This window comes from Grampus griseus (assembly GCF_964374135.1).
Source record: "Grampus griseus genome assembly, chromosome: 6".
NCBI lineage: Eukaryota > Metazoa > Chordata > Mammalia > Artiodactyla > Delphinidae > Grampus > Grampus griseus.
Genome location: NC_139000.1, coordinates 44,615,313 through 44,629,937, shown reverse-complemented (window position 1 = coordinate 44,629,937; position 14,625 = coordinate 44,615,313). Strand labels below are relative to the sequence as shown.

At 34.5% G+C, this 14,625-nt stretch overlaps 1 protein-coding gene across 2 annotated transcripts in view; it reads right to left on the bottom strand.

The window, feature by feature from the left end:
• Positions 1-14,625, bottom strand: part of CARNMT1 (carnosine N-methyltransferase 1) — a 40,192-nt gene that overhangs the window by 12,979 nt on the left and 12,588 nt on the right. For both annotated transcript variants that reach the window (XM_082657542.1, XM_082657543.1), the window contains exons 4-6: positions 5,149-5,289; positions 4,020-4,198; positions 1,870-1,983 (exon numbers count right to left, since the gene is read on the bottom strand). In XM_082657542.1, coding sequence (XP_082513668.1) covers positions 1,870-1,983; positions 4,020-4,198; positions 5,149-5,289 — 434 coding nt within the window. The remainder of the gene's footprint in view (positions 1-1,869; positions 1,984-4,019; positions 4,199-5,148; positions 5,290-14,625) is intronic.

Sequence of the window (14,625 nt, the reverse complement as noted above, 5' to 3'; positions counted from 1 at the left end):
AAATACAGGATATTTAACCCAATCTGAAAGGATCTCCTGAGCTGAGTGTTAAAGAGCACATAGGGAAGAGCCAAATGAAAACAGAGAAGAAAAAGAAAGGGCTTCCTAGGCCAGAGGACTAGCACCTGAGGTCAGGGCAGCGGCAGTAAAAAAGAAAAGGAAAAAATGAAGCTGAGACACAAGATAGAAGAAAAGATCACAAAGGGCACTACACATCCAGAAGAGTTTAGGTTACCAACAAAGTTAGACTTTTATGCAGGGAGTCTGTCAGGGATAGATTTGCACATTGGGAAGATCACTCTGGTGGTAAATGGAAAAACTGAAAGAGGTGTAGAGGGTTGAAGATAACTTGAAAGCAGGGATACTCTTAAGAAAACTACTGCATTAATCCAGGCAAGCAATGATGAGGGCCTGGACTGGGGCATTAGCACAAGGTTAGAGCAATGGTTTTTGATCAAGGGTAGTTTTGCATTTTTGGCTGTCACAACTGGGGAAGTACTACTGGAATCTAATAGGTACAAGCCAGGGATGCTGTCAACCATCCTACAGTGTACAGGACAAACTCCCAACCCTCAAATGACTGCATAGTCAGAATAATGCTAAGTTATAGACTGACCCAGCACAAGCCTGCAGAGGAGCTGATTAGGCATTCAAGGGGTTGGATGGGGGCTGTCAGCCTGTCTCTGCCATATATAAGCTCCACAACCTTTCTGCTAGTTACTTAACCCAAGATTCAGTTTCTTCAATTATAAAATAGCAATAATCCTATTTCAACATAGGGTTGTTTTGAGACTAAACAAGGTATTTTTAAGTGGCTAACATAATGCCTAACCCACAGGGAGCAAATACCCAGTAGGTAATGTTATCTGTCAATCATTCCTCAGGAAAAAGAATACTTTTCTTTTAAGGAAGACCCAAGGTTAGAGATATTTGCTTCATATCATGGCTACAGTTTACAGCTGCTCTCATCTTTCCTATGGACTTCTAAAGAGAAGTCTGGAAAAGACCTACTACTACCTGTAGGCTTAGTCCTACTGGCTAAATCTCTGGTAAAGTCAAATCATTAAAGAGAGCACATAACAGAACCCACCAACAAAACTACACCAATACTGAAGACACCAAGGACTCAATGTTTATCTGACTTTTATGTAATATAAAGTCTTCCTTAGTATGGATTATATATCCTACTAAAAAAGACAAGTATATTTACCTTGATTATCATTATTCTCCCTTTATTTTAAAGGAAGAGTATAAAATTGGCAATTTCCCTTAGACTCTAGATGGGAAGGACCACGTCATACTCATTATTTGATTTCTAGCACGTGGCAATAGGATGCAGTAAAAAGGCTTTTGCATAAATTAAATTATATTTCTACCCTTTCTTAAACTCAAGGTAGTCACAAAAATTATCATACCTACTCTTTTCCTAGTATGTATATGTACTGGGGAGGAGGTTTCCAGGGGAGAGATTAAGTGCTTTCCCTCAAATGTTTCATTACAGAAATAAAAAAAGAACACTTCCTTCTTAAAGGAAGCGTTGTCTCCATGGAATGGAGGGTGGGGAAGATAAGGGAACGATTATAATCAAGTTAATAGTTAGTACCTCTTTGAAATTATGACTGCTGTGAGACTGACCTAGTATGAATATACAAATTTTGGGGGTTCTACTGCTTTTGGAGGAACTAACTATGATTGGAGGAACTGTACCACTAACTAGAATGCAGTCTAAAGGAAACTGCAGAGGTTTTAAAACATGTATGACATAATTACAACTTCCATGAACATTTAGTACTGTGAAGTTACCAAATGCAGAACAGCTCTAAGTACTCAGATTAATGTGTAAATTCTAATAAATACTGAGAAACTTACCTAGATTTATCCAAATTCCACCTGGTTTGAGTATTTTCCATATTGTGTCAATATAATCAATTACATTGTGAGCTGTGTCTATGAAGAAACAGGTAGCAATACAGTCCCAAGTACCTATTCAAGGAAAATCAAATTACTACATGTTATATTATTTTGCCTTTCTTTTAATGAATTCTATAAAGGTACCAGTTACTTCTTTACAGACTATGAATATTTCATTTAACTGCAGGGGTATAGAAGCTAAACTCTTCCAATCAACTGCTATAATCAAGGCTACCAAATAAACATTTATGAGATACTTTGTAATTCATAAGAGCTTTTATTACTAATTTGATAAGGTAATCAATTTGGAAATCATTTTTGATAACCTATATCACTATATCCTTACCAAATAATATTTATAAGAGTTTTGTTTATAATCTTTTCAACTTCTAGCCTTCATTTTACATCAGTTAAGATGAAATAATATCTGAATTTTAAGTTGTGATTTAAACCAGTGTTAGCTACCAATTCCGGAAGGTTTCAAAAAGACTGCATGCATTTGCTGCCAATTGAGAAATGAATGGCATCAGAATACATAAGCGTCCACCAGTACTTGGGAGAACTGCCAGTTGAAAAGGGGGATGGGGGCAGTCAGCAGCAGTGGGTGGGAACCCAGCAGAGAACTCTGTTTGCCTTCTGGAGGCTGTGGCCTGGCACAGAGACAGAAGAGACTGCATTGAAGGTGGCTGTCTGTACAAATAAGGCACTTGATCCAACTGCGGATTACCTTCACCATCTCCTCTTTCAAACCTGCTCCAGAAGAAAGTCACTTTTACTTGACAAAGCAATGTTTTCCATTATTTCATTCCTATTTTGAGACCCTGCTCCCTAACTTACCCCCAGCACCTAACACCTTCTATCTCCCTCCTTCTACCTTCAGAGTGCAGGTTTTCACAAGGTCAGCGTTCAGGGAAAAACAAACAAAAACTTTACTATCTTGTTCCTCTCCCGCTCTAATCTCTCCAAGGCCTCCCATTTCTCTCAGAACACAATTCAAAGTCTTCGCTGTGGCCTACGAGTCAGCCTCACCAAACCCACTCCAACCTCATCTCCCATCATTTGCCCACTGCTTATCAAACCCCAGCCAAACTGACCCTCTTACTCTTCTTGAGCAGAACAAGCATACTTCCCACTCCCTAATCTTCTTTCCTTTGCCATTCCCCCTGCAACACTTTCCCCCACATATCTGAATGGCTTGCTTCTTCATTCCTTTGAGGTTCTCTGCTCAATCTTTCTTCTTAAGTTCCCCTTTTAGAAAGATCTTCCCTGGGAATTCTGTATAAACCAGCAGTCTCTCCCCAGTCACTCATTATTCCCTTTACCCTGCCTTATTTTTTCTTCCTCACAATATTAATTTGTTATCGCCTCTCTCTCCAAACTAGAATATGGGTTCCCTGTGCACAGGGGCTTTGTTTTGCTCACTGCTCTCTTTGCAATGCCTGCTACTTAGCAGGTACTCAACAAATACCTGTTAAATGAATGAACTTGCTGACCCCTCAGCCTGCTATTTTTTTTCTTCCTTTTATTGCCAATCCCTCTCTCCTCTTTCCCCATTATCATCTCCCTTTCTCTAATGCCTAGCTCAAATTTCTTCAACATTTTGCCAGGCTGAAGTCCAAACTTCATAGCCTGATTATAAAGGTCATCCACAATCTGGAACCAACCTACTTCTCTAGCCTTATCGCCCATTAAATCCCCAAATGTCCTTTTTCCTTCCAGTAAGGCTATTCTACCATCCCCGATTACCTAACTCATTCATATCTTTGTACCTCTGAATGCCATTCCTCCCTATCCTTCAAGTCACAGCCTCTCCACAAAGAGCTCACTTCTCACACTAACCTACTTCCATCTTTATTGTATTCATTACTCAACCTTTGTTTACATGTTGTCTTATGTTAATAGACCCAACAGATTCTAAATTTCTTAATTGTGGGATCTCATATTTCTTTATATTTCCCATCACTGCCTTATACATAACTTTGAAAATATTCTAAATTGTCGTTGAAGTATACCTTATATTCTATCGTCAAAATGAATGACCACAACGCTGGCCTAGTATAAAATTAGCTCATTAAATTTACAATAAAGCATGTGATCTTTGGACTTACTGCATTCTGAGTATATCTCCTGAAAATCTCCTGCTGTCATAGAAAAGTTAGAACCGGGAGGAAGACTGTGGGGGTCAACATCAGGGAAAAAGATGGGTCGAATCTGATCAGCTGACCTCCGGTTATTGCTAAACTGATGAATCCAGGGATAAAGCTTATATTTATTAATTTCAGAACATCTGCAAAATATGAGCATAAAATTCAGTGTTAACTAAATATTTTACCAGGGAAATCTACTTTAAACACTAAAATATAATCTGTTTGATTGAAGATTTACTTATATAATTAATACTTAAAAGTGTTACCACGACACTCTACCCAATTATCTGAAACTCCACATAGGCATGTAGATGAGTAACCAATCACGGATTAAAACACAGAAACAAAATTAAGGTAAATTCAGATATATAAATGTGCTATTCTCACTCAAATTTTTAAAAATATATCACTGAAACTCAAGCTCAAGTAAAAAAGTCTAAGTATTTTTTTCAAAAAAGGTATGGGTTTTGTTTGTTACCTAATTATTTTAATTACTTTGTACAACACTCTCCTTTCTACCTTCTCACTCTCCCCTAACTCACACTGCTATCAAGACAACACATTATTTAAACAAGGCAGCTATTTATTTTTTTCTCTAACACACCTCTTCTCGCTTTAAAAACTCTTTTCCACTACTTTCTAAATGAGGCCACAGAAGTTCTGCGAGATCTTTCCAACTCAGATATGTGAGCCATTTATAAGAATTTGACTAAGAAAAAAATATGATTGCTACATTATAATCTTACTCCACTAAAGAAACAAAGGGGTGAATAAGTTTAAGGAACAATAAGAAAATACTCCTTCCAGGACAATACTTAGCCCAAAATTCTGCAGAGAAATCATTTCAGTTTCATGGAGTACCCAATCACTTTTTAAAATATCACTTACCCATCCCGTTCAACATTCTGTTAACTAGGCAACTAATTAAAGTAGTAATTGTATAAGCAATTTAATTTTAATCAGAAACATTTATGATATATACCATATTTAAACACTACGTACTTATCTTCAAATTCAGAATTCTGCAAAAATAGGTAAGTCAATCTGATTCTGAGAAATTACTATTTCCAGCAAAAAGTAAATTAAATACCTGTTGAGTACAAAGTTGGAAGAAAAGAGCATAAAAAAACTCCATTCATTTCCTTGACAAGCATAACCTAGCATAGCTATTTCCCAGGCCAGTCTTCCTAGTCCAGCACCAGGTACCAGAATATTTACTTTAGAAGGATCCCTGAAATGAAATAAGGCAATTATGTCCAACCCCTCAAAGAAAAGGGGAAAAAAAAATAGACAAAATCCATATTAACAACTAAAAACTTAAGATATTTAGTAAGAATAAGCTCACTCAAGACTCTGACTTCTTAAATTTGAGAAATACTTCTAAATATCAGTGAGAAATAAGGATATAAAGAATTATCAAATGTTCAGTTGTTGTGTTAGGGTTTTATCCCCAAAGTATTATTTTTAAGAAGAAAAAGGAGTCGCCTTATATCCAAGACTTATGAAGACACTCATATTCCTAGTAGCTATCACCTATCTGGGAAGACAAATTATTCCAAAAAGGATCCCTAAACATACAAAGAGACTGAACAAAATTATTTTAGCATATGAGACAGTCAAACAAGACATAACTTTATTTCTGAATTCTATATGTAATACAATGGTTTATGTGACCAAATTAAGTACAAGCAGATCTTAATGTGTCAGGTCTCTCCTTAAAATCTTATATATTTCAAATGGCAAAAGAAGCTGGAGCTGGGATATTCTCATGGGGAAAATGGGGAACTGCCTTCTAATTGAGCATATATGATGGCAAACATATCACACCAAACCAGAGGTTCACAATCAAACTGTTCTCCACTTATTAGCATCACTTTACCATCACAAATTTCCTTTACTGTAACATCTGTCATTCTATTTTCAGACCACTGAAAAGCCTTAGCAAAGCAAAGACTTTTCTCAGTACTCCTGGCAAATCAACATAAGCCTAAGGGAACTAAAATGTGTTCTTGTGAAAAACCAGAGAAAAATGTGTATAATCAGCTGTCATTGTGTCAATTAAAAAGGAATTTCATTATTGTCTGTATTCCCCAAATTTAGCTCATAAGTCAAATCCAATTTCCAAGTCTACTCCCATGAACAATTCTTTTTTATCTTTAAACTGTACGGGCTTTAAGTTTGATGTGCTCCAAATGGCAACAGGACTTTTTACTAGTAGCCCATATGATAACCTTTAGCATTTCCCACTTTGAAATGAAAAGAAACAAATAGAACTATGGGGCTTCTGAAAATTCAGTCTACAAATACAGTAACAAGGGAATTTGCCCAGCATTCTTCAATCTTAAATATCTATATATGGAACATGTATTTGTATAAAAATTGCAACAAAGTCTATTTAGTCTGTTTTACTGCTGAATTTTATATATACAATAAGGCATAAACTGAAATTTGCTAAAAATGATTTCTGACAAATAGGCTTAATATGATTAGTAAGATATTCTTTAATACTTGACATGGACAAACTAATGCCAAGGTGCCTTATAATAGTTTTCACTAAAATAAAATAGAATGTTTCCTTTTCATGCCAGACTATATGCAATATGTTTGTATGTGCGAACACTAATTTTTAATAAAGAGAATGGGTACCTGCTCTCATTCTGTTCAAGCCTACCTATATCAGTTATCTAACATGAACATATATATTTTTAATACTAGAATCTGAAAAACTCCTAGCTGTAGGACTCTGTGCTAGCCCTTGTATAAAGGACCGGCCACTGTCATTTTCTACTCCCCACCAGACCCACCAAAACACTTACTCTCCAGAACTACTACCTCTTTTCTTTTCCCAGTTCCCATTTGCCCAATCAAAATCATGTTTTTTTACAAGTGGCTGTTTTCAGCTTAGATTTTTTTAAAAAAATCAAGGTAATGCAACAGAAAGTAAAAGGATCTGGAAGTAAATTCATAGAGTATTTAAATTTTTATAAAAACAATCACTAATAATCAATTTCTGAACGGCTCATAATCCGAGTAAAAGATTACCATGCAGAAATTAGAAATCATGTCAAACTTAAGGGAAAGTTGTGTTAATAACTGTATTAATATTTATTTTGTTCACTTAAAGAAAGTTAACTTTATGATAGCTATTACCAAATACTTCCAAACTGATCAGGCCTATAGAACTCTTTATCCCTACCTTGTGGCAGAAAGTTTCTATATAAAAATGCTATTAAAAGGCTGTCATAAAGCCATGGAATACAGAATACATCAAGCCTTACCTTAAGAGTTAGTAGAGATTACTATAGATCTATCAAGAGTTAGTAGAGATTACTATAGATCTATCAAGAGTTAGTAGAGATTACTATAGATCTATCAAGAGTTAGTAGAGATTACTATAGATCTATCAAGAGTTAGTAGAGATTACTATAGATCAATTATTTGTATTACAGAAAGAAAAAAGAAGGATTTTAGTGGGAATATTAAAGGAGACACATTAAAACAAATTCTCTAAGAACTGAAAAAATGATCAAGAATCAAGCACTGAATGGGAGAATTCTTCCCCAAATCTTTGTTCTTAGCTAGATTTTTTTCCCCCAATTGGGTCTTCATATAAGGGATATTAACAGCATAAAAGAAAGTCTCTCTAAACACAATGTGTATAAAACTAAGGCACTCTAAAAGGCATTTTCTAGTATGAGTTCTTATAAAGTCAAGGGCATTTCTACTCTGTGGAGAATAAGAGACATATAAGTCTAAGTATAGACCTTAATGGTGAACTGACTTAAACTTAGAAAACCGGGAATAGAGCCATATGACTAATATGTGCCTCAGTAATCAAATGTTGCCTGTTTGAGAGTCTCGGCAAAAAATTGGCAAGCAAACAAGTTTATGTAGTTATTAAGGCCCAACTATGGAGAAGCAGTATATTCACTACAAATTTAACACCTCTGATAATAGTGGGAAAAGTTTCAATGGTTTCCCAGACAAGCAAGAATGAAGACGACAGAGAGCCCCTGTGTCTGAAGAGGCCGTGGATCATGTTTGCACCAACCTTTGTCATCCAACTATTTTACCAGCAGGAAATGTTGTTCTTGAAAGAAGTTTCCTTTATTGTACACAGAATGATTTTTGCATAGCAGCTGCAAATCAGCAAATTCCAACAGACAAAATTCTTTTTCTCGGTGTGTCAGCAGAGTGACACTTAGCTGACCCCTGGTGATAGGAGTATGCACAACTTTCAAGCATCAAAAGTGCTGGGTTCTATTTGAATCACAGCAATTCACATGGTAAAAGCCACAACTCATTTGTGGCTACTAAATACTCAAAATGTGGTTAGTTCTAATTGAGATGTGTTTCAAGTATAAAATAAATACCAGATTTCATAGACTTAGTATAAAAAAGGAATGTAAAATATCTCATTAATAATCTTGTATACTGATTATATGTTAATATATTTTAGATATACTGGGTTATTAAAGTATATTATTAATTTCACCTGTTTCCATTTACACTTCTTATGTGACTACGAGAAAATTTAAAGTAACACAGGCAATTTGCATTGTATTTCTGTTGAACAGTGCTGGTCCATACAGAGAAATCATAAAAACACAATTCTGAGCAAAAAAACAATTGTGAAATGACACCACAAACCATTATATGGCCTTTTAAAACACACAGAACACAATGTGTTGTTTATGTACATGTATATAGACACGTAGCTAATGCAGGAAGGTAAGATTAGAGTAACAAATTTATATTAGTCGTTATCTCTGGAAAGAGAGAAGAATGTGCTCTGTATTGTTTGCAGGGCAGTTTCAAGTGTATCTGTAATGTTTCTTTTAAAAAATACAGAAAAAAGAGATCTGAAGCAACTAGGGCAAAATGTCAAGGTTTAATAGAGTTGGATGTTGAAACACTTTTTATTCAAACTAGAAAGTGGGTTAGAAATCAGAATTAGTGTCTAGCCCCTTCAAAAATATGGTCCCAACTTCCTTATCGACTCCCAATAAAGAACTCCGTATATCAGCAAGACAACTTCTCATCCATTTCAGAAAACACTTTCTCACCTTAATCTTTAGAGCTCCTATAGAAACTGAGCTTAAATTATCACCGAATCTATAAAGTCTTTCTTTTTCCAAATATCCCAGGCAAAGCTTTAAGTCACTTCTCAATGCTTTCAGTACTTCATTCATATCTCTATGATAGTTTATATACCTAGTTCATCACTTCGCTTCTTTCATTTAATACAGGGGTCAGCAACTATGACCCACTAGCCAATCACCTGTAGTTGCAAATAAGGTTTTAGAACACAGCCATGTCCAGTCATTTATGTATTGTCTATGGTTGCATTCCCATGACAAGAGAGCGAAATAGTCAGTCCCCAGAGACCACATTGCCTTCAAAATCTAAAATATTTTCTAGCTGGCCCTTTAAGAAAAAGTTTACCAATCCTGATCTAATGTATCTTGAACTTCTTTCCCAATCCGTGCACAGAGCTTTCTTAATCTGTTTTATGACTGAATAAGTAGTCCATTGTAATACTGTATAATAATGTATGAAAATTTGATAATTAAGGACTAGATTGTTTCCAATCTCTTGTTATTATAACATTAAAACTAATATCCTTGGCATAAATAGTTTCCCTCATGTACCTCTGTGGATAGCTTTCCCAAAACTGAACTGCAAGGATCAAAAGATATGCATTTGAATTTTGTTAAAATTACCAAGTTGCCCTCCATAAAATTTTACTAATTTATTCTTCCATCAGCAACATGTTTCCTCACACCTTCAGTAAGTTATATAACTTTTAAATCTTTACAATATAATGGATGAAAATGGCATCTTAGTGTGTTTTTTTTGTTTTTTTGTTTTGTTTTTTTTTGCGGTACGCGGGCCTCTCACTGTTGTGGCCTCTCCCATTGTGGAGCACAGGCTCCAGACGCGCAGGCTCAGCGGCCATGGCTCACGGGCCCAGCTATTCCGCGGCATGTGGGATCTTCCCAGACCGGGGCACGAACCCGCATCCCCTGCATTGGCAGGCGGACTCTCAACCACTGCGCCACCAGGGAAGCCCCTTAGTGTGGTTTTTACATTTGCATTTTTATATGAGATTAAGCACCCTGTATTTCTTTTTCTGTTTACTATTTACATTATTTTTCTACTAGGTTATAGTCTTGAATTGTTTTTCCACTGAGTTATTACTCTAGATTTGTAAGCACTTGAAATCCTGGAATGTAGGTGCTTGAGATCTTGATTTGAAAGAAATCTGAAATATATATCTGTCTTTGTTCTAAGAGGACTTTCTGGAGAGAAAAAAGAGACTATTTTCAGTCTCTAAACTACTTCGGCATTATTTGGCAATCTCCATTTGCTCTTTTAAAATGGTTTCTTACAGCTAAAAATAATCCTTTTAAAATGTGTAAATCTTAACAGTTACTATCTCTGATAGATTAAACAATATGATTTTTTTAAATCCTTTTATAAATTATAACTTACATTCTTTATTTCAATCTAAGTGAAAAATGCTTCTTTAAAGCTCAGCATATTTCTTCCTAATGCTCAACTATATAAAAGAAAAAATATATTCAATATAGTCAATAGTATATCATAGTCTTCTTGAAGTGTTAGACATATACTGAAATGCAAAGGCATAATAGATTTACCACCAACAAACAAAATATCACTTCAAATTCTTCTAAAATAGAATGGGTTAACAAAATTAAGCTCTAGAAAGTACAGTCCAGAAATTTTCAGGATTCATTAAGAGAATATGATTCTACATGGTTGTGATTTCCCATTTCAAATAGGACTCGTACCTAAGAATCTCTCCTTAGCAACTATAAACTTTATGGCACTAAATTCTTGAGCTAATAACTACTGAAGTGTTTGGCATTCAGCACAATTAAAACAGCATTTCCTTAATTTAAAAATAGACCCCAATATAGATGTTAATCTGTGGCTTCAAAACTGCTTGTACTTGTAAACTCAGACGCTTAAAAATTCTAAACAGGAACAAATTGGACAAACTGATAAGACAAATATGTTTTCATAGGAAAAATTATTTTAATGATCACAAGTAGAGTTAATTTATGCATATTTAGGTATATTGTTTTTTGCAGACAGCTCAGTTAGAAAAGGCCTTTATTGAAATTTCAAAAAGAAAAGAACACAATCCAAAGGCTAGCTGACATAAATGTAAGTCAAATTCAGCCTGAGTGTAAAAATATAAAATTCTCACGTGCTTGCTGTGGCACAAACAGAATCCTAAAAATTTATCTGAGACCCAAACTTAACCAGGATTTACCTAGAGTCAACCTGGATTCTGAAGGGCTATAATTATTTCCCTTTTCCAGGACTCGGAGTTTACTTTTTATGGCAAAGTTATAACTTTAATATGGATAAAGACTTTGCTGTATTTTATTAGGTTTATTTTTTAAGTTTTTTTTTTAATAGCTCATCTTATCTATTATAAGGAAACCAATCTAAGTTTAACAAGCAAAACAAATGACGTAGGAAGAAACATGTAAATTTTCCATTGGGTACCAGAATGCCAAAAATAAAGTTTGATATTTTGGTGCACTTCATTTAAAGTTCATATATCAATGTCCACTTTTATAACATTGATTACTTTCAGGGAACGGAAATGGGTAGCTGGGTAGGAAACTTTATATCCTTTGAAACCTTTAAAATTTTGAACCCTGCAAAACGTTTTACCTCTTCAAAAATTTTTTCAATTATTTACTTATTTTAAAGAAACATTAAGAGTTAATGTTAGAAACACTGAGTGAATTCATCCTTTTCTCACCAGTCTACATTGTATCTGCCAACAGTAATAATAATAACAACAACAGTAACAGGGACTTCCCTGGTGGTCCTTCCAATGCAAGGGACGCGGGTTTGATCCCTGGTTGGGGAACTAAGATCCCACATGCCGCGAGGTAACTAAGCCCACGCACCGCAACTACTGTGCCCGTGCGCCACAACTAGAGAGCCCACACGCCACAATTACTGAGCCTGCGTGCCACAATGAAAGATCCCACGTGCTGCAACTAAGATCCAATGCAGCCAAAAATACATAAATATATTTTAAAATAATAATAACAATAACAGATAAATAATAGTAAAATAATACTTGTGCTAGTTCAGTAAGTACCTTTAACAATGACATGCCTTTTTAGTACAGCTAACATTGTTACGCTGACTGGATACCACGGTAATACACATGATTCAATGATCACTGAGTATGAACGAAATCATGTTTAAAGTGCTAGAAATTATGCTGACTTAAGCATTTGGCCTTCCAAAAATACCCAAACTTTTGTATACTCCAACAGTAAAAAGTCTTATCTCACAACCTGCTTTTCAGAAACAAAGATATTTTGAATTTTGAGAAATACCTGGATTTTATGTTTACAAAAGCTATCAAACTATATTATCCATTATTTTATAAACAGTATATACATTGAGAGAGTGCACCAAGTAGGAACTTTAAGAATATATTTTTGGAAGCAGCAATATTTATAAAAGTTCCTTAAACTGAAAACATATATTTATAAAAAGTATGAAAAATAAGGAAATAATGAGACTAGATTATAATTCTAATAGTTGTAGAATATTTAAGGTAAGACTATCGATAAAAATTAACAAAAAAACTTGTAACATTTATTAAAGTAAACAAAGGTAGGCTTTAAGAATAGAAGAAAATTAATAGAACAAAGGAAAAAAACATGATCATTTCATCTGACACAGAAAAGGTATATGACAAAACATTCTTTCATGACAAAAACTCTCAGGACAACAGGAATACAGGGAAAATTCCTCAATATAAAAAAGGGTATTTATGAAAAACCCAGAGCTAAATGCCCCCTTTCACCACTGCTATGTACTGTTATGTACTTCCAGAGCTATTTAAATGGGGAAAGGAAGAGGTAAAAACTATATTCACAGATGAGATGCTCCTATATGTAGAAAAACACAAAGAATCCAGAAGAAAGCTACTAGAGCTAATAAACAAATTAAGCAGTTGCAGAGTACAAGATGAACACATAAAAAAGTTAGTTGTTTCTATACATCAGCAATGAACAATCAGAAAAGGAAATTAAGAAAACAATTCCATTTACAATAGCATCTAAAAGAATTTAAAACTTAGGAATAAATCTAAACAAGGAGGTGTTACATTGAAAACTTGTATACTGAAAACTAAAAAACAAAGCTTAAAGATATTAAAGAACACCTAAATAAATGGAAAGACATCCTGTATTCATGGATACGAAGATTTAACATTATTAAGATATCAATACACCAAAAACAATCTACCTATTCAACACACTCCCTAACAATATTCCAATAGCCTCTTTCACAGAAATGGAAAAACTGACTCTGAAATTCATATGGAATTGCAAGGAGCCCCAAATAGCCAAAACAATCTTGAAAAAGAATAAAATGTACGAATCACACTTCCTGACTTCAAAAATTGCAAAGCTACAGAAATTTAAATAGTATGGTACTGGCAAAGGGCAGACACATAGACCAATGGAATAGAATAGAGAGTCCAGAAATAAACCGTCACATATGGTCAATTGATTTTCAAGGACAGTGCCAAGACAATTCAATGGGGGGAAAAGACAGTCTTTTTAACAAATGGTGCTGGGAAAACTGGATATTCACATGTAAAAGAATGAAGTCAGACCCTTACCTGACACCATATGCAAAAATTAACTCAAAATGGACCAAATACCTAAGCTTAAGAACTAAAATTATAAAACTCTTAGAAGAGAATATTGGGGAAAATCTTCATGACACTGGATTTGGCAATGATTTAATGGATATGGTATGAAAAGCACAGGTAACAAAAGAAAAAAACTGATAAACTAGACTTCAAATTATAAAATTTTGTACATCAAAAGACACTATCAAGAAAGTAAAAACAGCCTACAGAACGGGAGAAAATATTTGCAAATCATATATCTAACAATGGATTAACACATGCAAAAAAAGAAAGAGAGTCAAATCTTATCACACAATCTTATCTATGAAAATCATCTTCAATCCAGATATAATAAAGTATAAAAATGCATTAACAAAGCCTATGGACAATAAAAATGTAAATTAAAAGCTTGTCAAGTGAGTACTATATATGCCAAGCATTTGAAATCTGAAATCTGAAATATCTGTAGTTGAATATTTGAAATCTGCCTAGCTTTGAAGCCTAAGAATAAACTTCTTTCTAGAAAAAACACGTCACTAAAAAACTTCTTTCTAAATCGTATCTGCAGAGCACACACAAAAAGGCAGTGAATTATTACCGATTCTACATCTGAATCTTGTACATTAGATATCTGGACATGCAGAAATAAGCAGTCGTCTTTTTTTTTCTTTTTTAAGTCTGACAACATGGCTGAAATAATGATAAATTCAATTGTGGGGCGTCCAAAGTTACTCGCTTACTGAGCTATTTCTGGGTCTCACACCCAGAACTCTATACACTTGACTGAAGAAATATTTATAGAATTGAACATCAGTAGTGTCATGACTTCATCAACAATGGAATAAAAATTATGAAAGCTTT